This window comes from Ylistrum balloti, unplaced genomic scaffold, assembly GCF_031769215.1.
Source record: "Ylistrum balloti isolate Yb309-2 unplaced genomic scaffold, AGI_CSIRO_Ybal_v1 Utg370450, whole genome shotgun sequence".
Classification (NCBI taxonomy): Eukaryota; Metazoa; Mollusca; class Bivalvia; order Pectinida; family Pectinidae; genus Ylistrum; species Ylistrum balloti.
The window spans coordinates 960,207-985,270 of record NW_026782299.1 but is presented as its reverse complement, the minus strand read 5'-3'; the positions used below and the strand labels follow the sequence as shown (position 1 = coordinate 985,270).

General features: G+C 35.3%; 2 protein-coding genes across 2 annotated transcripts in view; one reads left to right on the top strand and one right to left on the bottom strand.

The window, feature by feature from the left end:
* LOC132554898 (H(+)/Cl(-) exchange transporter 7-like) overlaps positions 1-10,261 on the top strand; it is a 76,983-nt gene extending 66,722 nt beyond the window's left edge. The window contains exons 19-23 of the mRNA XM_060219229.1: positions 800-868; positions 1,081-1,167; positions 1,673-1,756; positions 3,413-3,493; positions 3,782-10,261. Coding sequence (XP_060075212.1) covers positions 800-868; positions 1,081-1,167; positions 1,673-1,756; positions 3,413-3,493; positions 3,782-3,880 — 420 coding nt within the window. The 3' untranslated portion in view covers positions 3,881-10,261. The remainder of the gene's footprint in view (positions 1-799; positions 869-1,080; positions 1,168-1,672; positions 1,757-3,412; positions 3,494-3,781) is intronic.
* Positions 10,262-11,353: 1,092 nt separating this feature from the next.
* LOC132554995 (DNA replication licensing factor mcm4-A-like) lies at positions 11,354-24,995 on the bottom strand. The gene is made up of 18 exons (XM_060219323.1): positions 24,943-24,995; positions 23,673-23,772; positions 23,389-23,424; positions 22,883-23,071; positions 22,161-22,327; positions 21,599-21,805; positions 20,995-21,229; positions 20,447-20,689; positions 19,591-19,831; positions 19,161-19,252; positions 18,658-18,760; positions 16,196-16,372; positions 15,924-16,017; positions 15,278-15,432; positions 14,630-14,747; positions 13,685-13,926; positions 12,871-13,081; positions 11,354-12,157 (listed from the first exon to the last, which is right to left on the bottom strand). Exons 2-18 carry the CDS (start codon positions 23,761-23,763, stop codon positions 12,062-12,064), a joined length of 2,697 nt encoding a protein of 898 aa, XP_060075306.1. The 5' UTR covers positions 23,764-23,772; positions 24,943-24,995; the 3' UTR covers positions 11,354-12,061.
* Between the last annotated feature and the right edge of the window lie 69 nt (positions 24,996-25,064).

The window sequence follows — 25,064 nt, the reverse complement described above, 5'->3', positions numbered from 1 at the left end:
ATATGATCAACCTTCCGTCAGTCCCAACAAAATCAAAGAAGTATTGTTGAACCTGTTTGAATTATGCTTGTGAAAGTAGCTTAGAGTTCAAACTTTCAGAGTTGGCATTACCGAAAACCATGATGGATTGTTTAAAATGTCCTAGCAAGGCAGGAAACAACCAATCGTTAATGTTATTTTCTAATAACGATATGTTGATTATTGTATAATCATCTTTTGAAACACTTACTGTACCACAAGACATGTTTATTTAAAATTCAAATTGTAAGTGAAACAAGAAAGGGTTTGAATTATCACATGACAGAAATTTATAGTTTCTATTTTAAAAAAGTCACGTACTTGAACTTGAACTACCTGCATACACAAACTGACCAGAGATTTACCATAGTCTATTTTATAGTTGCTATCACTTCCATTGGGTTGATATAGTAGATAATAACATCATAATATCATAAACAGGAATGAATTGTCAATTAATAGTTATAAATCTAAAAGACATAGACATCTACAGTCAAAGTAAGGTAGGACAACGTTACAACAGACCTAATGAACAGGGGAATACTTTCAAATCAGTCTATTCTCTACTTTTGGTCAATATATTTTCATGAGGGAAGGGGTTGCTTTCAGTAATATATGGTAAAAATAAATAATGTACTTTATAAAACTTAAATTCTGGCAATATAGCATCTAAATCTTACTAAATAGTGCTGTTATATACACGGTTCACGTACTAGTATTGTATGAGATCAGTGTAAATTGTTTTATCAATATTAAAAATGTGTCCTTTTTTTTCTTTCAGTTCCCAGGAAAAGGCAAACTGAAGGGTCTTATATTAAGATCACAAATTTTAGTACTTCTCAAAAAAAAGGTAAGACATTTGAAGGAAAACGCCTAGATTGCATGCTGGCAATTATAATGGTCATAAATTCCGTAAAAAAGACAGTTTAATGGTTAAATGTAAATGATGTAAGAAATCTGTTAGGAAGTTTGCTATATATGTATAACGTTACCTCAGAATGAAGTAGACATTTCTCATTGACAAACCAGGACAACATACATTGAAATCATTTTCTTTTTCAGATATTTAGCCCAGCAGGTACTCCACAACCTAGAGGTATACGCTTGAAAGATTTCAGAAATTTTTATCCAGTATACCTCCAAGTTCATGTAAGTTGAATTAACATTTTTCATATAGATCTGCTTCAGTTATAGCTATATTTGGGATCTGTATTTGATTTACTTAACTATCTCATAGTATCTATTCCAACACATTACCATTACTTGTAAGTCATTTTGGCCTTAGTATTAAACATCCTCTCATTGAGGAACAAAATAGATGGTTTGGTGGTGCAGTGATAATACTTTTGCCTTTCACCTAGACATTCAGGATTTGATTCACCAAGTGGCCATGAAATAATATAGGGGTTACTTTCTCCATCGTGTGGTTTTATTGGGTACTATGGTTTTCTCACACTGTAAGAACCTTGTAATAGAAAAAGAAAACAAAAGTCCACCCACTTCATTTTGGGCAGGGGATTTAAATACTTTAGTCACACATTCAGCATGCCAACTGACTTCCTCGACCATTGAATTTTAAGATTTAGAGATACATAAGGGCATATGTACATTATGAATACGTTGTGATAATTAAAACTTACATATTGTTTTCTAGGAAATAGAAATAGAGGAAGAGGAAAGAGAATACATCATGGACTTACGGCCTTACATGAATCCATCACCATATACCATAGAATCTGTAAGTATCACCATATACCATAGAATCTGTAAGTATCACCATATACCATAGAATCTGTAAGTATCACCATATACCATAGAATCTGTAAGTATCACCATATACCATAGAATCTGTAAGTACCACTATATGACACAAACCATAGAATCTGTAAGTATCACCATATAACACAAACCGTAGAATCTGTAAGTGCTACCATATACCATTACCATAGAATCTGTAAGGACCACCATATAACACAAACCATAGAATCTGTAAGTACCACTATATGACACAAACCATAGAATCTGTAAGTACCACTATATGACACAAACCATAGAATCTGTAAGTATCACTATATAACACAAACCATAGAATCTGTGACACCATATACCAGTACCATAGAATCTGTGACACCATATACCAGTACCATAGAATCTGTGCTACCATATACCATTACCATAGAATCTGTAAGGACCACCATATAACACAAACCATAGAATCTGTAAGTACCACTATATGACACAAACCATACCATAGAATCTGTAACACCATATACCACTATATGACACAAACCATAGAATCTGTAAGTATCACTATATAACACAAACCATAGAATCTGTGACACCATATACCAGTACCATAGAATCTGTGACACCATATACCAGTACCATAGAATCTGTGACACCATATACCAGTACCATAGAATCTGTGACACCATATACCAGTACCATAGAATCTGTGACACCATATACCAGTACCATAGAATCTGTGACACCATATACCAGTACACATATACCAGTACCATAGAATCTGTGACACCATATACCAGTACCATAGAATCTGTGACACCATATACCAGTACCATAGAATCTGTGACACCATATACCAGTACCATAGAATCTGTGACACCATATAACAGTACCATAGAATCTGTGACACCATATACCAGTACCATAGAATCTGTGACACCATATACCAGTACCATAGAATCTGTGACACCATATACCAGTACCATAGAATCTGTGACACCATATACCAGTACCATAGAATCTGTGACACCATATACCAGTACCATAGAATCTGTGACACCATATACCAGTACCATAGAATCCGCAAACCATAGAATCTGTGACACCATATACCAGTACCATAGAATCTGTAACACCATATACCAGTACCATAGAATCTGTAACACCATATACCAGTACCATAGAATCTGTGACACCATATACCAGTACCATAGAATCTGTAAGTATCAGCATATAACGCAAACCATAGAATCTGTGACACCATATACCAGTACCATAGAATCTGTAAGTATCACTATATAACGCAAACCATAGAATCTGTGACACCATATACCAGTACCATAGAATCTGTAAGTATCACTATATAACGCAAACCATAGAATCTGTGACACCATATACCAGTACCATAGAATCTGTAGCCAGTGAATAGGCATGTAACACTACATACAAATATATAGAATTTGTAACACAATGTCTTTATACTGTAGAATCACCATACACCAATACCATATCATCTGTAACCCTATAAATCAGTAGCTGTAATAAAATACATATTGTAGAGTTAACTGAAGTTTTCAATTCAGATTAATTGAATGGTAGAATGATTTTGTCAAAGTTCTGTTCTAAATGTTTAATTTTGCTTTTTCAGACATTTTCACTGCCACGAGTATTCAAATTATTCCGTGGACTTGGTCTGAGGCATTTAATTGTTGTAAATGAAAAGAACCAGGTACAGTATATGATTCTCCTATCAAATTTTAAAGCACTGCTTTCAAAATATGAAGGACTTGTATATTTTTTTGAGAATGTAGGTCAGGATGGTTAATTTGAACTCCAAACTCTAGTATACTACATATTCACTGTTGTACCTCCACAGTGATTCATGAAGAAATCTTAAACTGTTCAGTTTTTATTTCAAATCAAATAACATGTAAAGAGTAGAGAAACCCTCGTTAATGACACTGTCATATTTAGATGATTGATGTCTGGTTTTAATGTAAATTCTTATTTATTTTAGGCCATTGGAATGGTGACACGGAAAGACTTAGCTAAATTCAGAGCTGGTTCAAAGAGAGGTATAGTGAAGATAGAGCATTTAAAGATTGAGGACATATGAACTGTACATACTTATTCATCATACACATACCTCATCATACATAGGTGTTCCTGTATCACCTTTCCATCATCCTGGTACAGTGGCTGTGTGCCAGACGTCACAGCAACACAGACATCATTCATCCTATTGTTATCCACATGTCATCATGAAATGAAGCTAGTTATTATCTGCCACACTACAACAACAAGTCCTCTCAAGAGGTGTCACCCAAAACCGCACCAAAAATTCATCGTTTTCAGGATTACCAGAAAAGTCACGAGGTCAGGATCCTGAAGATCGGCGCCTGAAATCCGGACACCTCACTTAACAGGGAGCTATTCCAAGTCTTCCTTCCATTCCACTGTATAAATACCTACTATGCACCTAAGTGTTACGTCAAATGTGTTATGTACACATTTGTGCCAAATATAGCACATGAAGACTTTTTATTACATGATCACTGTACTGTAACATAATCTGCCTATAATGACAGGAGACCTGTTGGTGAGCTATGTTAACTTTTTGTTGATTGTTAATGTTATGTTACATCGATATGCCATGTGTGTTTTGAAACCTTATACAAATTACTGGTTAAAATGTTTTGATTAGAAAAAAACGTTTTTGTCCTAGGGTTGTTTATCTTTAGCGAAGTCTATGTGTGATATTCTGTTAGTTATCTGTAGACAAACACTTAGGGGTTTTTTTGATGTTGTGCATATGGGTTTATTCAGTTTTTGTATTGAAAAATATTCTTGTTGACTGTTTGTTTAAAGACAAGAAATTAACACAGGGTTTATTGAAAATGATCCCATAGTCTAGAAAAAGTATTGTAAAATCATTAATTTTCGTGGGCGATTTATTTCTGTTGATTTCACAAGTACTCTTAGTCCATGAATTCTTGTTCACATATTGTTAACGTGAAAATAAGTAGATATTTTGATTCAAATTCAAGAAACCATGTGTCAACAAAATAAAATTTCTTTTGAAAAACCACAAAAATTGATCCCCACAAAAATATCTTATTATACAGTATTACAAACAAGTGTACAGTGTGTAACACGGGAAAATCCTAGGGGTTCCTTATTGTAAAGGGTTAAACCCAAATGTTATGGTATTTGTCTGTAAATGGATATACCCATGGGCTACCATATTTGTCTGTGAAGGGATATACCCATGAGCTACCATATTTGTCTATGAAGGGATATACCCATGAGCTACCATATTTGTCTATGAAGGGATATACCCATGAGCTTCCGTATTTGTCTGTGAAGGGCTATACCCATGGGTTAATATCTGATGTTAATACTAGTTATACCAATGTAAGCTGTGGTAATGTGTTAAAGTTTACAGTAACATTGTTATCATATCCTGGTATCTAATTTGATGAATTTAGATATCAAAAAGATAAACACAAATTAAAATAGTAAACAAAAAAAAGACATCAAAAAGGATTTTCTGCAAACATCAATTTCAAGGAGACATTTTTGGGAATTGGCCACAACTTTAGGATCACAGTGTGCATCACTAAGGTGGACCAATTGCAGGGCTCTCCCCCTGGGTAAAACTAAGGGAAGTAGTTCATGAAACATATCTGTTACATTATAAAATCTTTTGGAAATATCCAATGATATGATATCATCAACCACATATCAGAAACATAGATAGGGGACTGCTTGATTTGACTTCTCTGTAGTATTTTTCATATTATCATTGATTTATAGTTTTGTCCCTTAAAAATGTTGGGTTTTAAAAAAAAGAAAAAATGATTTTTTTTCCCTCTTATACTATTTTGAATTTATCATTAGCCTGAATAAACATTGTGCAAATTATATATCATGTGTATATACAATCACAGAAATACATAAAGTGCTAATATTGCCCAAGAAAATGATTTGTTAGATAACATGTGATTGCAATATAAGAAATCTTTAAGTTTTAATTTATAATTGTACATACTTGAAGGCTGAATTAATATATAATAATTTAAGATATAATTGAACATAATAAATCCATAATGGCTGTTGATAAAACTGTGATAATGTTATTTGACACCTGTTTTTAATGTTATTCTTTATCAAGGAGTTGACCCTTGAGTTAATTGTTGAGTGTGAGTTGAATGATGATGATGTTCTTTATGTTTATTATTAAAGTGTTAACCAGGACAATATTGTATTGACAGTTTTATTGATGTGGATAAATGACAGAAGTATTATACTTTATTTGCTTTGTCTGAAGTTTGATTCAATAGATGCTGCAAGTCTTGCATGACCTACATATCAGAATTCTGTCTGCACCCTGCCTGGCATTTTTTTTTTTTTTTTTTAAATTAATTTTGATATTTTTCATGTCCATAATATCAGAATATAAACTAAAGATATTGTTTCAAGAATTTTTTACAATTCTTCTTTTAACTGATATGCCATTTTATTTTATCAAATAATAATTGATCAACCAGGTATGATACTTAGTTTTTTTGTTCTATGAAAAATATTGTATGATTATGGAGTATCCATACATGTAAAAAGTTTTTTTTTCAATAAGCACTTCTTATGTATGGTAAGTCTATCTTATATCAAACTGGTGCCCCGCTGTTATGTTATGATTATTGCATTTTAAAAATAATCCTCATCAGATTATGACATTCTTGATAATTTTAACAAGGAAAGCATGGACAAACCTTTACCATATAAATCTACTGGGGGTATATAGGTAGCAATGTCCTTAGAATCAATAGTACCTTTCCTAAATCTGTGTTGTAGGCAAACACTCAAATGACTATTTGCATGCTATCAAAGGTCACGGTAAATGTTGAAGATCATAATATTATGTCCTTTATTCCTTGTCCTAGTCATAACTTGAGTATTTTTTACACATGCCTTAATCACAGACACAAGATTTAATCAATGGCATTGCTATAAGTCAGTTATCTAAAATATACTTGTTCCAGCTGTCCTATACTACAGAATCTGAAAGATCACTACTAGTCAAGTGTTCATTTCGTGTTCACTTCACATTGATCAGAACAAAATTGGGTTACCATTACACCCATGAAAGCATTTCATGTTTTATTTGAACGTTTTTTTTATGAATGTCTGTGTATAATTAGAATGGAAATGTATCCAGCTATTTGTAATAGTTGATGTGTTACAGTCCCCAGTATAGACACTATTGTCACGTCTCCTGGGAACTAATTCCATCAATAAAAGTGTCACTTCAAATTAGAAATATAAATTACAAGGTACTTGCTGAATTTATCTATAAATCATTTTAGTATGAAATGTAACAGGTTAAATGTGTTATTATATCCTACACTAACATGACACTGTGATTTTGTTTATTTTTATATGTTTTTATGACAAACGAGGAACTAACATCATGGCTGCAGTTATTTATTAGGTTGATCCAGGTGGCACAGAATATTGGCCTGACAAACTAAAACACTTCATACTTCAGCTTGTGGCCAACCTGATGTGTATGTTTTATTTAAGTAGATTTTTACTTAGTGTCAAAAATAGCAATACATTATTTATTTTGATTAGTGCCTAAAGCACTTGAAAATTGATTGAAGGTTGACGCTTGATAAGATGTATCAAAGTCTAATCACAGATCCATTGTTTAACATTCATCATTCCTATGAATTTGGAAGTGATAATTTAGGCTTAAGTTGAAATGTTTGAACTTGATTAACAAAAGTAGCATGATTTACTTAGTTAGGTTTTCATAGATCATTGTGCATTTTGATCATATAGTACTGCTGCTTGCCTTAGGACTATAAAAAGACAGATATAGGAATTGTTTAAATAATTTCAACATTTAAGTGTATTTATTATAATGCAATGTTCTAGTAACACACAGAGAGGAGAAAAGTTAAGTGCTTACTTTATAAGAATGGTTGTGTTGTTGATTAATTTTCTGAAATGTATGGCAAGTGTGAATGAAATGGAAACTAGACACTTAAAGAAAAAGTACACTGCCAGCCGGCCATGACACTGCCTGCAGGTAGTACTGTATAAAGTTTTTACATCTTACATCCTTGTTATCACTGTTAGAGGGAAGGATACGAGACATATACCACTGTACATTGATACGTAGTTCAGGGGGAGAATATTAGACATGTACCACTGTACACTGGTACATAGTTAAGGGGGAGAATATTAGACATGTACCACTGTACACTGTTACATAGTTACGGGGGAGAACATTACACATGTACCACTGTACACTGGTACATAGTTAAGGGGGAGAATATTAGACATGTACCACTGTACATTGGTACATAGTTACGGGGAGAACATTACACATGTACCACTGTACATTGGTACATAGTTACGGGGGAAAATACCATATGGTTCAAACAGAGGGTTGATGTGATGCCAAGAGTTCAGTAAATGTATTATTTCTAGGTTTGTTAAATTTGTTGTTATGACAGCAAATGTAAGACTATTATATGAATTAACGGCAATGCTCACCTTCTGAAAACAGTAAAAACGTGTGTGTTGCAAGCAATGCTTGTATGTATTTGTGGGGCATTTGTTGAATGTTTGCATAAAAGAACCTACAATTGTGGATGTTTATTTGAACAAGTTGTACACTTCTTTCCTCTACTTGTTGAGTTCAATGCTAGGCCTGCTCGATTGTCCAAACAAACAGGCAGGTCTCATTTGGGAACATGCCATATTCTTTGCTTTGGACTTTCACAAGCAGGAAACACCAGGTATACCGTCAAGATATGTGTAGACCCAACAACTGAACCCTTGTAAAAAAAGATTAAAAATTTTATAACTTATGTCTTGATTGAAAGCCTAAAGGTTTTCTTAATTGTTCACTTTTGTATGTTTGTGTAATGCAAATCACTGTTTAAGTCTGTATTTTAAAACTATTTCTTCACTTTTACCTATAACACTCACCTTTTTCAAATGTTACAGTGCTGAAGGCATTAGAGACATAATTACACAAAATGTGACAGGGATTCTGGTCATTCATCCCTACCTTTTAGTCTGTATGTATGTATGTACTACAGATGTTCACGATACCTGTGTTCGATCCCTGTGAAACAATTAAAACATTCCCTAAATCTGTCGACTGGTAGTGTGGTTGATAAGCCCACTGAAGTAGGTACATGGGACATGTTCTCACTTAAAACAAATGTTATGTCCTGAATTGTATACAATGTATTTTAATTATAAAAATATTGTGTGAAAAGTGTTGAATGACACAAAATACCTTAATGTTTTTCCAACTTGGCGATATGTGTATACACCACATGGAACAGAAGTTTTTTCAGCTTAATAGGAAACACTTGTATAAAAATAGAAACCCAGTATAAAGCACACCTTCACAATAGATAATTCCAAATACAGCTGACGCTGTTCACATTTGTAACAATTCTAGTTTCAAAAATACCAGATATTAAATTACAACAACAAAATAGGTTTACGTATTTGGCCAGATATTCCTGACATGCCAAGTGTTGTCACAGTTCAAGACCATGACACCAGTATATCACAGGCATATTCTGCTAAATATGCCAGGACATTGGGGATCTGGAAAGTCCTATTTCCAAGGTAATTATCATCCTCAGGTAGTAATTGTGTGTTCAAACCAATTTATGCTTCTTTTAGCTCATAGAATATAAAACAAATGAAGTTGGTTGATCTCGATGTAGAAAACATTTTTCAGCTGATATCTCTCCCTGTAATGGAAAGAGTTTGATAAATACATGCTCAGGTCCTGATGTAATTCTGCAAACTACCCACCTTCTTTGGAATTTCTATTGGGTAATAATTATGGATGTTCTTATGAGAAACTTTCAATCAAAATATTTGCAAGACTTATTGATTTTTATATTGATGAATAATACAGAATTGTTTTATGTTGTGTCAAAATTGCAGTCAGAGTTGAAATCGCCCTGCAAGATAGAAGAGCTATCAAGTATGTGAATATAATGGTTTGATGAAAGTAAAAATCTACCGAGAAAGAAAAACAAGCCAGTCTAGTTCTGAGCTATATGGGGAAGAATATGCCATACATGTATCTATAAGATGTTTGTGAATCCAAACTACATCAGAGGGGTTTCCATGTAGACCACACATCATTCTGGCTGTGTGAGCGTGTTAATCCAGGTGATTTATGCAATAAATGCTTTAAATGTAATAAACGATATAAACAGGAGTGCCAGAGTAAAATTTTACTGGTCTGTGGAGTTTACTGAGCAAGGATTGTGGCAGTCAGTTTTCCTAGAAAGTAGGTGCTTGCTGCCCAATTGCTTGTCTCAAATTTCCAGGCTTTGTTTTATGCATGCATATTCTATGTCAAATGAATTTGAATTGATTTTGTCAATCTTTGTATTTTTATATCCGATTCCCAAAAATTTCATATTAAATAAATTTCTCCTTCTTTTGTTAACAATGTATTGGACTTTGTTATTACATATACCAGCGGTAATGTCAGTCTCCAATGTTGATCTTATTGTGTTGTAAAAGTTACTGTCAATAGTACAAGTCTTCCTGGTTAACCAAAAGCTTGAAACAGTATATTTATCACCAAAGTCAGGAAACAGAGCAAGGTTTTCTCTACTGATCTGGTTTTCAAAAAAAATAGTTTTTGCAGAACAGTTTCTATTTTTCTTCCTTCATATACATTTTCTACTTATTATTTTATCAGCATGAAAGATTAAAAGAAGGGTGATAACTCCAGTTACTAAATCACCAAGTTTATGCATATATGCCATCATTTCTCACGATACCTGAACTAATAACAAATATCTGCAACAACCAGAAATCTTCCTCGATCAATAAATCATTGGTTTGACTATACCACTGTTTATTTCTAGCAATGTCCCCAATCTGTTAAAGATCAGTCATGGACCATCAGACTCCCTATGTACCAGATCAGTCGGTGAACCATCTGACCGAATATGTACCACCGTATCAGTCACTGAACCATCTGACCCCAGCATGTACAAGATCAGTCACTGAACCATCTGACCCCAGCATGTACAAGATCAGTCGGTGAACCATCTGACCCCAGTATGTACCAGATCACTCAATGAACCATCTGACCCCAATCTGTACCATCTGATCCCAAAATTTACCAGATCAATCAGGAAGCCATCTTGGCCCAATATGTACAAGGTCAGTCACTGAAACAACTGACCCTAATATGTACCAGATCAGTCACTGAACCATATGAACCAACTATGTACCAGATCAGAATGGAACCCTCAAACAACTTGTAGCAGTAGACACAGTATATCCAGCATTCTTTAAACCCATTTTTTTTTCTTCTTTTTTTAACAATGTGAACATACTTCAAAAATAAAAGTTGACAGCTCTAGTCCACTTTCAAATTTTCATAATTTTATCTACATGCCTCGTCATTAAGCTGTAGACCAAGGCTGACATTTACACATTAACAATCATTAGTATTGGTACAATAATAAACTAAGACAATAGATCTACTGTCTACTATGTAAACCACAACAAACAAAAGATGTTAAAAGACTTGAATCTTTAATATGTACAAAATTTAAACAGCAGCGAATTATTGGTACAGAATACCAACTTTCTCCATCCATCAAAAAATCCATAATTATAATTTTGTCTCCAAATAGAGCCTGAATAACAGTATCTATGTACATAGGTGTGCATTACGCATATATATAACACTGTTTATAATTAGTTCCATTATCCGAATTGTCCCCAGTCATCAATATAGCACTCCATAACTGAATATCCAGCACTGAAAAGTTCACAGCAATTTGGTTCACCAATTAGTTATGTTTAATAATTTTATGAATATACAATATATCACATGCATAATTTAGTTTTTCGTCAGTTACATCTATTAACAGTCCATGTGTTCCACATCCAGCAACTTCACACTAAGGAAAACGTTGATCAATGTTCTAATCGTTCTATCTTTGCCAACGACGTCCCACATTATTACATCGAGGCAATCTACATCACAGACATGATCCAAGTAATCCACAGTAATGACAGATATGTCTGTGATGATAAAACAGTTGTATCAGTTTGATGTGTTGGTAACAATCCAAGTAACCTACATTGCTAACAAAGTCCTGTCAGTCTTCTGATGACAATCTAAGTTCCTTGCTACTCCAGAGTCTTTACAAATGGTGACAATCCCAGTAACTTGTTATTAGAGAGTCGTACCAGTTTAAGATGATTGAAGTATCCCATGTTACTGACAGAGTCGGATGACTTTGTTGGTGACAATCAAGAAGTCCTCCTCCTGAAGCTCTCTCAAGGCCTCATCAAATGATTCCCTTGCAATTGGCTGAAATGAAAAGAGATCACTTACAACACTGACAGCTGTATACAAGAGAAGAAATAGGCAGACAAAGCAGCACAACCTCCATCTTGATCTTACCTATCTTTAAATCCCCGAGACCAAGACAATATTTTTTACGGGAAATCACTCTTTACAGGACCATGTATTAGTTTGTAATTTAAGTAAGAATACATATGTATGGGCTTATTGCTGAATGTAGCATACATCTCTCTACTTCATTGTCTCTTGATTTTGGTTGAATAGTTTTCATTCATACACTATAGCTTTTGTCTGGTAGGCACAAATCCATTGACTGCTATTTCTAAAACACTGATCCCGTTTAAACCTTATAGTGTTCAGACAATTCACAGCTAATTTCGTACAGTGTAGCATGGCACAACTCATCTCGTCTGATTCAAACTTGTACTTTAACTGTGAACCAAAAGCTGTCGGGAGGACATGTAGCACACGATACTGAAATAATGTATATGAAGTTTTTACTAGTTCTTTCTACTTTCACATCCTTAATGAAACACACTGTAAAGACTTTGAGCCATAATTATTATTTTCCCATGTAGATTTCATTTGCTGGGTCTTTGATTTTTGCCATTTTTCCCTCCTGATATTTTTCTAAATCTCCACAGTAATATGTACTTGTTTATGAATTATGGCAGAAACAAAGAAACTCATTAAAACTTGCGGGTAATGTTTATACTCACGAAGTCAGATTTTTCCTTGAAATCTTCAAACAGTTTCTGGTGTTTGAGTGAGGGGACCTTGCCCTTCTCCTGAATTAGTTTCTTTAGTGCCTGTGTAATTTCTGCTTTCCTCTTGCGGGCAGCACCACTAATACCCGTGGTCAGGATTGTAATATCTATCTTACCAGTAGACGGGTCGATCGCTGCTTGTTTCATGGCCTCCTTGTATAATCTATCAAACAAAATGATGACAAGCTACAAACTTCATCTTCCTCCTCTTGACAGTCAAATATCTATACCTTATATAACCTTGTGTGTTTTGTTACAATAGCTTCAAAAACCATTGTTGACATCAACAATATTGGGAACTTGTTTTGTATAAAGGGATACTTTCACTGCAATTTAAATCTTTCACCAATTTAGGTGTTTTCACCACAGGATGTAGATAAAAATGCCCTCAAGTTGGCATTAAAGCTGAAATATAAGTTATGTATTCTAGGGTAAGTAAACATTACCGATCACTTAAATGTTCAGTTTTCACCATCTGAACTATCCTTGAATGAACACAAACTACTCTAGATACCAATGGCCAAACAAACATTTGCATTTTGCATGAATAGTTTTTTAGCCCAGATATCATATCACACTTCAACGCAAGACCAAATTCAAAGCTTAGCTCTGCAAAAAGTCAGAGTGGGCTGTTTTACTACCTAGGTAAGATCAGAAAACAGGAGAAAATTTCTTCTAATTTGTTCTGAGTTCTATGACACATCAAATGATGAAAAGTTGATGTTTATAAAGTATTTTTATTGAATGTGGGTAAAACATGATGTACCTCTTGGCCTCCTCCACATCACACGTCTCCACGATTGATGAGAACCTCATCTTAGCATGCGCCTCAGAAAGTCTTATCAATGACTCCAGCTGACGAGGGTAGGCAGAAATTTGGCCCCTTCCACTGCCCACCTTTCTCATGTCTACGTAGGCCTGAATCAACGTCTGGCCAGATTCCTCCCCAATCTTAGGACTGATGTAGTTTTTAGCATAGGTCAGGTAGTCTTTCAAAATACTCATGTCCTAAAACACAAAATCTTATATAAACACCAAACAAATTTTGCAAATAACTTGAAATATTTTCTTTTCATCAATTCTTTAGATGTGTAACTTGACTTCAACAATTCTTATGTCCAAATAAATATAAACCGTATTCACACTGTCATGGTGAATGCACACCTTGTTACAATTATCCAGGTGAGAGCGTAATTTGTATTGAATGATATAATCTTCCAACACCTTGGAGGTTAGATAGGTGGTTCTCAACTCGAGGGGAAGACATTTAAATTACCAAACATGAGGCTTGTCAAGTGTGTGTAACTTAGGTGTATTTTCACTTCGGGTTCAGATCCACCTATCTCACTAACCAGGAGGTGAATGATCCTTTTTCTCTTACTCTGATCACTCTATTAGACACTTGTATGAGGTTTTGTTTCCCAATGCTTTGCATCGTTAATGTGATTTACTTTTTGACTTGATAACAGTGGATTGTTACTGTAATGTCATATCATTGTCTTGATCTGTGAATCTCCCCGCTTCTCTCTCAACCCTAGGGTAAGACAGGGAAATCTCAAACTGGTAAAAAGATTAGATCTACTTCTCAAGGGTAAGAGAACACATCTTCCTACACCTGTATATGTATATTCACACTTTGTCACCTGTCCAGGTGAGCAAATACCTTGTCACACATATACAGAAATTTAGTCACATTTCTAGCATTACTTACCAGGTGCTCCTCTTCTTCCTCCTTCTCTGACCGGAAGTAGAGAGACACTAGATGACTGGCCAGTCGACGATCAAATACCTCATCCTGAGGGTCAAGGATCAGGAAGATCAGGTCAAATCTGCCAGTCGGAAATAAAATGGAAAAATTATTCTAAAGCATTACTGTCATATTGTGGCCGTTATCTTACATTGCTTTATTACGAGAGTCAGAGAACATTAGTCGTTCAAGAATCAAATCACTAAAGCTTCCTTGAGATATGGTAAAGATGACTGATTTTTTTCTACGAGCACCTCTGTATACAACAAGTTAATATGAATGATACATTTTTTTCCTATTTGTTACCATCTTGGTATTGCATCAATTTTTTTTTATACAGCTGGTCGATTTTTACCTATTAAAGCATCCAAAGTGTAATATGATATTTCAAGTTCTAACAAATTCAGTCCATGTTTTTTATCTAGCAAAACGATAGAATATCTATGAAAATCAAAACTCAAAATACCACAATGTAGTGTGTACAGTAGTATGATATTTTCTGTAATACTCTGACACAAAGTATTCCTTCCCTAATAAAGGTGTATGTGTGCTAGTCATCATTTTCTAAATCAAATGGTCCTGTTTTTGTTCACCAAGACTCTTTTTACCTACCTAGAGAGCAGTGTATGTGGTAGCTGGATGTTTTCTGTAATGGTCCTGTTTTTGTTCCACTGAGACTCAACAGGGTTTGCTGCAGCTAAGATAGATGTCCTGGCATTGAGAGAGCAGATAATTCCTGCCTTGGCAATAGACAAGGTCTGTTGCTCCTGTAGACACAAATCAACAAAATCAACATTGACAGATCACCAGATTGAAATAATCCATCTATTTCCCAACAGGGAAATAGAAGTTTTGAGCATTTTCAACAGAACAATTTGCTCAATTTTGATGCGCAATTTTTCAATGTTTTGTCAATACATTTACTTATAAACATGGAAAAAAGTCAGAGAATAAAATCAATATCACTCAGTCTCCAATTTTATTTTTGGATTTTCTCCAATACTGAAGAGCTTCAGGAAAGTCAAAATCTTTCATATCTGGTCCATCAATCATAATGTTCATCACTGATCCTGTTTCGGAGAGGTGAAGTCACTGTATAGTAACAGCTGTATAGACGGGACACAATAGCAGCCAATTGTAGGAGTCCAGGAAACTGATCTCTGTAGAATTCAGCAAGCAACTGCCATAATTTACATGTCTCTCCGAGTCAACTCTGAATGTGATACACAACCAAACTGTTATTGAAAGAAATACTTACCATGACTTCATGCAGAATCGACCTGGTGCTGTCGTTCATCTTGTCAAACTCGTCAATACAGCACACACCATTGTCACTGAGAACCAGGGCACCTCTGTAACATACATCATCCTTGATTACCATTCAAGTGTTTTAATGATCTGAGTGTAAATTCATTCTTCCTGATAGCTCTAAATGTTTTTCTCTTTAGGGTGATATACTTCATTAAGTTTCATTTACCATTATCAGTTTCTTTGTATAGGCAAGTGTTAATAATGAGACTTGTCACTTACGTTTGCAAAACAAGCTGTCGTGTCTCTGGGTCCTTGGTCACATAGGCGGTCAGACCTACTGCACTGGAACCTTTTCCTGATGTGTACTGACCACGTGGCACTAGGTGGTGTACATACTGCAGCAACTGTGACTTACTAGTTCCTGGGTCCCCACAAAGCAAAATGTTCATCTCCGACCTGAAAGGAATCCATCAAATATCAGTCACTACGATACAATCATGGATTATAAGCAATTTCATCCATCAAATATCTACCGTAAATTTGCGGGTATAGTGCGCACTCGGGTAAAAAAGTTTTTTTTTCCGATGAAATGAATATTTACCTACCGCTTTCGAAAACAAAACTATCCGTGGTCACATTATTGTATTATCACCAGAATCTAAATCATACTATATGTGACTTTTTATGGTATTTCAGATGCAATGGTGACTAAGGGCCTCACCTCACACTGATCAAATTCCGTTCGATAAACACGTGGATGCTATGCCACCACGGAATAATCTATCTGATTCTGTCCAATTTAATAAGATATTCCACTCCGGTGAAATATACAATATTTGCCCTATTTCTACTTTTCTTTGTTTGCCTGTTTGGTTGATTAACCTCAATAAACCAAAACCAGACACACGCGGTGACACACGTTGCACAGCACACACACATAAACGGATAACGCGTGTTACTAGCTTAATGTGTCTTACGTGTCTCAGGGAGCTAAACTTTTATAGATATATGAGGAAACCACAATCATCGTGACCCTAACATATTTAATTACCTTATGTAAACAAATTCACACAGGTACCTGACTTAACAAGCATGAAAGGCTTAGTTAATTGGATAATTAACGGTTCTTAACAGGTAACAAACACGTTGAGTATGAGGAGATTGATGACACCCAGCTTCGGCTGAACGCGTACTACTGATGTTGTTTTAACTGTCTGAAAAGTTTCAATCATACATTGTCCCCATATCTGTACCTACCACGGTATCAAAAGGTACTTAGTTATAGACTGTTTACACCGACTTCGACATGGGGAAACAGCGAACGCCATGGACTACGACAAGAGACTTGAGTTTCGTGCTGCCGGTCGCCACTTCGACATTCCAGAGTGAAATATCAAGGCACGGAAGAAAAAAAAACCGTCTGAAGTCCCAACCACTGACCAGAAGAGCTGACATAGGTGCGACAGGGAAACACCCAGAGATGGAGAGAGAGCTGTTCAACTTTGTATGCGATCGCCGAGATGCCGGCATCGCTGTCAGTACAACAGAACTGCGCGTGCAGGCCATGCAGATCAAGAGAGGTCATGGGGTCACCAACTTTGGGCATCGGTGGGATGGGCTGTCTGATTTATGAACAGAACGACAATCGCACAAAAACTTCCAGACACATTGAATTCCACAGGTACATCATCAAAATGAGGCAGAAATTCAGACACTACTATAGCCCCGACCAATAGTAAGACCGTCACTATTCGAACGACGGGAAACGAAACAAAAAAATTAGATTCACCGTAATACTAGCGTGAATGGCCGATGATTAAAACATTCGAAGTTTATTTTATTTTACATTTTTGTTGCTGTTGTTTTTATTTCCTAACTATCATATAAGACCGACGACTTTTACATATAACTATGTGAAGGGAGGTAATCCAATATGGCAGACGCAGAACTCGGGAATGATAACACCAAGAATGGCATGTTCCTGCCTATAATGCGCACCCTCTTTTTTACACAACAGTTTTAGCTTGAAAAAGTGTGCACTATACGCGAAAATTTACGGTATGTAAACTACATCTCTGTTTGATGGCTGTTGTAAATGCAATACTGAAACTCTTACTCCCTGCGTCCCCTTGTATGACAGAGTGTCCTCAAATAAGAAACAGGGGCAGTTTTAACAGCCATTTACACAAGTTCTGTTACCTAAGTAATGATTTCCCAAAAATAAAAAAAATTCTGAACAATAAGACGGTCACAATCACCAATATCTTTATCCAACTAATAAGTCAGCCACATTTAGTAAACAACTATTGCAGAAATAAGTTCTGGATATGGCACTTTTTGCTTCAAGTGAAAAAGAAGCAAAAGAGCATTTTTTGTACAGCTACTGAACACAAAAAACATTTTGCTGTTGTTCAACGTTAACCCTTTTTGCCTTTTAGTTACAGTTAAATCATCAATTTTTGTGCAGGATTTGTATTCATTATTCTTAATCCACTTGGGTATATGTCCATAAAATGTCATAATAAGTGCAAGTTCATTTAGGGAGCTATATTCATCAATAAAATTGAAAGTCCACGAAACTGGTTTTTTGAAAAACCACAAAACAAGGCCCACGAAAATGACATTACAGTAAAAGGCAAAAGTTTTTAGCATCTAAGGGCAAAAAGGACACAGGCAAACATGGTTAAGTTTTTGGAAAAAGCGAGAGACTACCTGGGCAAATAATGAATTGTTAGAATTACCTGAATTTCCCTCGGCCTGTATTAGAAAAATCTTTTCTACATCCCCCAAACAACTGCAGCAGGATTCCTTTCTTTACATCTTCATTTTCATAAATACTTGGGGCTGTAATCAAAATAACAATGCTATCATATATCTATGTCATCTCTCAACAGCACTTCTTATCAACCTTTTGCAGACCTCATAACAATACCTACATAAAGGTATTTCAACACGATTTTTCATTTCAGTTTTAATTTCAGCCAATATTGATAGACTAAACATTAATATCAAAATTTAAAAACATGTAAATCAATATACAAATCCAATATTATTTCAATTGGAATAAATAATTATTTTTACATTATTTCAATACACAACGGCTTCTGAACCTCAATAATAAACAGAAATTATTTATATAACTATTATCCTTCGTTGGATTAAATTATTTGATTGAAAAATTAAAACACTACAGACATTTGCAGATTATATCACATATAATAAGCTTCACTGTATTGCTACTTACCAATAGCATGGGCTAGTCTTTCATATATGTCAGACTTCTTTGACAGTTCTTTAAGGAAATCAATTCTCTCTTGACTTAACACAGCTTCTTTTCTGCAACAGATAAAACATCAATAACAAACAGTCAATAATTTACGAATATCAAAATTAGTGTCCCTCACTTTCAAACAGAACTAAAATGATGGACTTAGAGCAATGGGATAATGCACTCCATCAAACTTTGATTTTGATGCCTCAATGTTCTCATTCACAAAATTTTTTTTATCTAAGTTCAAAAAACTTGTTTCAAAATTGTTGTAAAATAAGTTTATTTTTCATTTCACAAATATGCTATTTGTGTCTAATTTACGAACTGTACCGTGCATCAAAGAGCATGTTATCTGTACAGGATGTAGAACTCTGCTACTTATCCTTAAAATCAAACAACTTACTGTTCATCATCATCCACAGTGCATTCCCGAAGTCTGGATGTATCCAATTTACGGAAGTGTACAGTATCAATGTGAGTCTTATACACCGACTTGACATTGCGGAGACGTGGATTAACACGGAGAGGTGTGGCACGATAGATACCAGTGATGGTCACTCGATCACCTGGTTGGACTTTGTCCACAAGGTCGTTGTGGGCATAAAGAGATACTGTGTGTGGGGTCTGACCAGGTGGCATGTCATCTGAGAAATATAAACATTTTTCAAACAATGAGTTAAAGTTTTGAAAATCATTAAAACTAATTTTCACAAATGAAGTATTGAACAAGACATGAAATGGCTGGAATGGTAATCAGAATATGTTCAGGCTGAATGAGGCTAAATCCATGTCATTTTCTACAAATTATTTTCCTGGCTTGTTCTATTAGGGTAAAATCCCAAATAAGTAAAATCTTTACTGTCTCTGTTTGATATCAAAGAGGAATTCTCAGTGGGTCTAGGTATTCTATGCTCTTTTCATATCTCTGTAACTGTGTTCAAATTTTGTTTACTGTCTGTTGAGGTGTCTTGCTCAAGGACACTTCCAAATTCCCTACAGGACAATTCCTCATATCCCCCTTGAGGGAGTCAGTATTTGAATTACACACCTCAGGTCTCCACCAGTTACCACAGGCAACATTGATCTGATGTTTCTACTGAGCTACCATGGAGATTTACAATCTTCTAATCTAATTTTTATGCACAAAATATTTTTACTGGTGTCAATATTGATATCAACTCTAGGCTAAATAGAATTCTCAGCATTAAACAAGGGAGAGAATTTCTCCAATCTGACACATATATGGCTTTTTATCTTACCGGGAGATTCCTGGAGTTTGATCATCTGTTTGTCAGTGAACTGTGAACGGTTATGCACCATGGCAAAGGAATGGTTGGTGTTGCAGTTGGTACAGAGAGTAGGCTCTGAGATACGGCCACGGTCAATCTCCACGGAGACAGTGTTAGCACACACGTAGCATTTGAAGAAGGCCTCTCGCATCTCTGGGATCAACGAGGATGTGCGGATCACCATACCACTTATTGTTATCAGCTGGTCAATGTCTGGATAAACATGAAATCCACAATAAGACATCTACATAATTATTTGGAAGGTATTACAAAGCTTGCATCTTTTTTCATTTTTTTTTCTTATTCTTCTGCTAATTCATTCATAAAAATAAAGGTCTACCTACCTACCTGTGTTGAGCATGGATTTCACTTACTGTATGAGGAAGAGGACATTACATGCCAGGATAAGGATTTATCACATTGATAGCAAAATCATTAAAAAAATTTATTAGATTACTAGTCAACAATGTGTTTTTCCTCCAAATACTTTAATCAAGATCTGTGAAGTAAAACTTTACCTTCAGGATTCAATGAACGCATATTCTTGGTCTTCTCTGCATTGTAAGGTCGTATTTGAATTTGGTGTTCCAGAACAGTGTCTGGGTATCGATCAAAGAACATTTCATTGATGGCCATGTCAAAAGTAGGAATTACTTCTTGGGGGTAGGCAATCAGCTGGCGGTACAGATCCTGATCAAACTCCTTTAAATGGCTACAGTTGATCCCAAGAAACGGTTCACCCACCACATTCACCTGTTACCACAGAAATATCAATACATCCCTTAGTTTCTTCCATTGGAAGCAATAACTAATACTTGATCATACATGACAAACAGACCCCAGTGACCTGACTATTTTGTGTAGTTTTAACACAAACACTTAATTCTAATTTTTCAATGATACTAACTTCATTTTCACATTGACAAATTTTTCTGTTTTTTTAATATTATATTATAATTATATATTATAATATAATATAATATGTTGTTGTTATAGTACCTGTCCAACAAATTATGAATTGAAATGACATACATTACCAACTACACAAGCAAATAAGTTAGGTATTTCTAAATAATATTCTACTCCATTTGCATTCTACTTAAATCAATTATGAATGCTAACCTCTTCCAAACGTTGAAGGTAGTAAGGTTCATTTATGTCCATTCCTGAAAACTCTTCATCTTCCGACACGTTTCTGTCGATGAAGCGTGCAATGAATCTACGGAACTTCTCTTTACAGTGACTCACAACAACATCTGTGCCCCAGATCACGAGTTGTGGCCCGGCATTGGGATCACTGGTGATCTCACTAGTGATACGGGTTGGCTCCTACAGCATATCAAGAAACAAGCAATAATTATGTTTGTCAACAAATGCAAAAATATGACAATACATTACTCTCATTGACTCTACATGAAATAAAGTTTGAAATATTACCAAGTTTAAATATTACTTATTTTAAATATTACCAAGGGGATAACAAAATTGTTTCCAATTGGGCTCAGAGTTAAAATAAACTTCACATTTCATATCTGAATACTTTACAAAACAGTATCTTTATTAAGGTGAAAACACAGGTAAGATATTGTAGAAACGTTTTCTTCATCACCGTTATTCTGTTATGACAATCATTTTCAGGAAAATTGCTGCACAAGTTTTTAATGCGTGAAACTTCGACACCTACACTAGGATCTGATCCTCCTATTGTCACTTGTCTCAACTTGCGATCACTTCGAACATCTGGACGACTGCGGATAGGAGTATTCAGAACACCAGGTGTCCTGGGGCCACCTCTTGAACTCGGAGTTCCATAATTCAATGGAGAACTAAGGTCAATTTCACTTGTTGGAGCTGCAATATGAAAGTGTAATAAACTTGTTTATAACTCTACATGCTATATTATGGCTTTTTAAATTTGTGTGTAATAGGAGGGATTGAAATGTTCATAAGAATCAATATTATCTAAAGGTGTTTGAGAATGTGACAACATTTGAGATAAATGAACTCCATCTGAAAGATGTAATTGTTTAATTGGGTTTTTTTGGGAGTTTAGAACAAGCACCAATGTGTGAGAATGCTGAAGTCAGACAACACCTGAAACAAGGTTTTTTCTTCGTGTTTTAGAATAATTCCTAAAAATTTAAGAACTGATGTTTGATCCTTCAGATCTCCAAGACAATAAATTTCCAAAACACCCTAAAGCATTCAGGAATTTCTAATAAATGAAATTTCTGTGATCAGACTTTTGAATTAAACAGATTTTTAAGATAAAAGTGAATGTAGAGTAAATAAGATAAGCCAAAAAGAATACTGTTATCAAAGCATAACATTAAGGGACTAGTATACATTGAGGAGCATTCATTTTCTTACAGGGATGTACACGTTTCTCTCCTAACATCTACCTACCCCCAGTTCTGGACTGTGGAGGACTAGAAAAGAGAGACGACTCCTGCTGTGCCCCAGATGGAGGGGATGATGGAAGTGGAGCCAAATCAGCCCCTGGAGAACTGTCAATTCTTCTGTCTTTTTTTGGTGGGGATGTCGCATCATCTTTTGATGAGGCTCTCTGTTTCCTTGCACTTCCTTTAGTAGAAGCTATAAAAAATAAACAGACAATTTATTTTACCTTCAAAACATTTCAAACACCGTGAACTAAACTTTTTGGATTTTGAATATTGTGAAAACATTCAGATTAAAGCCTCTCCTTCCTGACCTAGATGAGTCAAGACTTCTCTGTACAACCTGAATAATGGTCAGAAGTCCACATTATTTTCCCTGATGCATCATCGTGTCACCATTCTATAAACATCAAGTAATCATCGCCAATTTCACTGCTTACTTAGTATTTGTTTCATTACCAATCGATGAATTATTTCATTTAAATAGTTAAAATTATTCAAAAGGATACTTACGTGTCGACGCTCCTGATCTTGTACTTCGTCTTGATGCTAAAAATGAATCAAATCCAAAAAGTTGTATTAAAAACAATGGATTAATTAAGATGGGACGGAACGACGTCATTATTGACAACTTTGAGTTATGTTTTCTTGTTGGCAAATACAATTCATAACCATCTTTTAAATGCATTTAAGAATAAACTGAGTTAAACATCAATTTATTTCAAACTATCATGGTATCCTGATACAGGAAAACAAAGTTGTTAACTAGTCATCCTTATGATCACTATGAGACTTACGTGTGACTGGGTCCGTTTCCTCTGGAGGTGGACTGCTCGTCTCTTCCCTCCCCCTTTTACTCTTCCTTCTTGGGGTCACAGGGGAAGACATTTTGATGACCTGATGCAAACAAGATTAGGGAAGTTAGGGTTACCGTAACCCCTTTTGGGATTCCTTTATATCAGACGTTTGACAATGTCCCTCGACAGAATCCCTTGTCAGGCTCTATAAATGCTATTTTGGAAATAAAGTCTGGTGGACCTACCTCCAATGCTAGTCAAGACATTTTTCTTTTTCAGAAATGCAACCATTCTCTCATGACACACACTATATATCCTAAATTATCATATTTTACAAGACACATCCTCTTCAGTTGACCAGCCATTTTGACTTGCAGTTGACTCACGAGCAAAGTCTCATAATGAATTTATTTGCTACAGCCCATTTCAAATATTGCCTAGTAACCTGTCTTGCGTACCACCATTAAAAAAATTACGATCCACACAGATGTTTTTCATTGCCTATAAAATCTTCAATCAAGATACATATACTTCAAGCAATCCCCGAGTCCCTGAATGAATAGCGTTCAAAAGCATCATATATCCCTGCATTGGGTAATATATATCCTCTAAAGTTTTCTATCTCGAACACTTTATCTATTCAACGCATTGTGTCCAAACGTTTTGGAAGTTGTTTTTTTTTTTCGTGCAAGACATTAGGTCCACCAGACTGAATAGTTTATGGGCCTGATACAAAATTCCGACAAAGGACATTGTCAAACGTCCGATATGAACGAGTCCGAAGGAGTCTAATATAGCGCTGATAAATTACACATGGTACAAACGGTGTGTATTGTCAAATTGTACATATCTGTTCACAAAGCCAGGGCTCTCACACATTTTGTGACTGGGGCCCGACCCCAAATCTGGCAGATCGAGAGCCCTGAAAGCATTTCACATATGTAGAAAAAGTCAGCAAAATGTTTGGGGCTTAACTTCAGCAGATGGGATTTGCTACCGGTTACAAATACCTCGGTCAGTGATTTTTTTCTTGTGCATTTCAAAGAATTTACAAAAAAAAACAATCAACACGAAACCGTCTGAGATGGCGGGTTTTGTTCCCAAAGAGAGAAATTGAGAGACCATGGGGTCGACGGCGAGTTTTTCGAATTGCTTTCCAAATTACGCGTACATTGCTATCTCTAATTTGATTAGAGAAGCTGTCATAAATAAAATATCTAAAATATATAGAGGTAGCACTTGTACTGATAACAATAAATCATTGAAATACCTTTGATGATCGTTTGTATTCTTTTCACTCTTCGTCCTCAGCAAAACTCTGAAGTCAACAATAAACTTTGTCACGTGTTTCGTAAAACGCGGGAATATATTCCATTCGGAATAACCTCTGAA

Bases quoted from the DNA above. Each gene is read 5' to 3' on its own strand.
- LOC132554995 (XM_060219323.1), bottom strand. From the start codon at position 23,763: ATGTCTTCCCCTGTGACCCCAAGAAGGAAGAGTAAAAGGGGGAGGGAA. The intron at 19,832-20,446 runs GTAAGATAAAAA...TATATTTCTCAG, and splicing joins CAAACTCCAGGAATCTCCCG to ATGACATGCCACCTGGTCAG. The intron at 12,158-12,870 runs GTGAGTATAAAC...TTTTCATTTCAG, and splicing joins TCAAGGAAAAATCTGACTTC to CCAATTGCAAGGGAATCATT.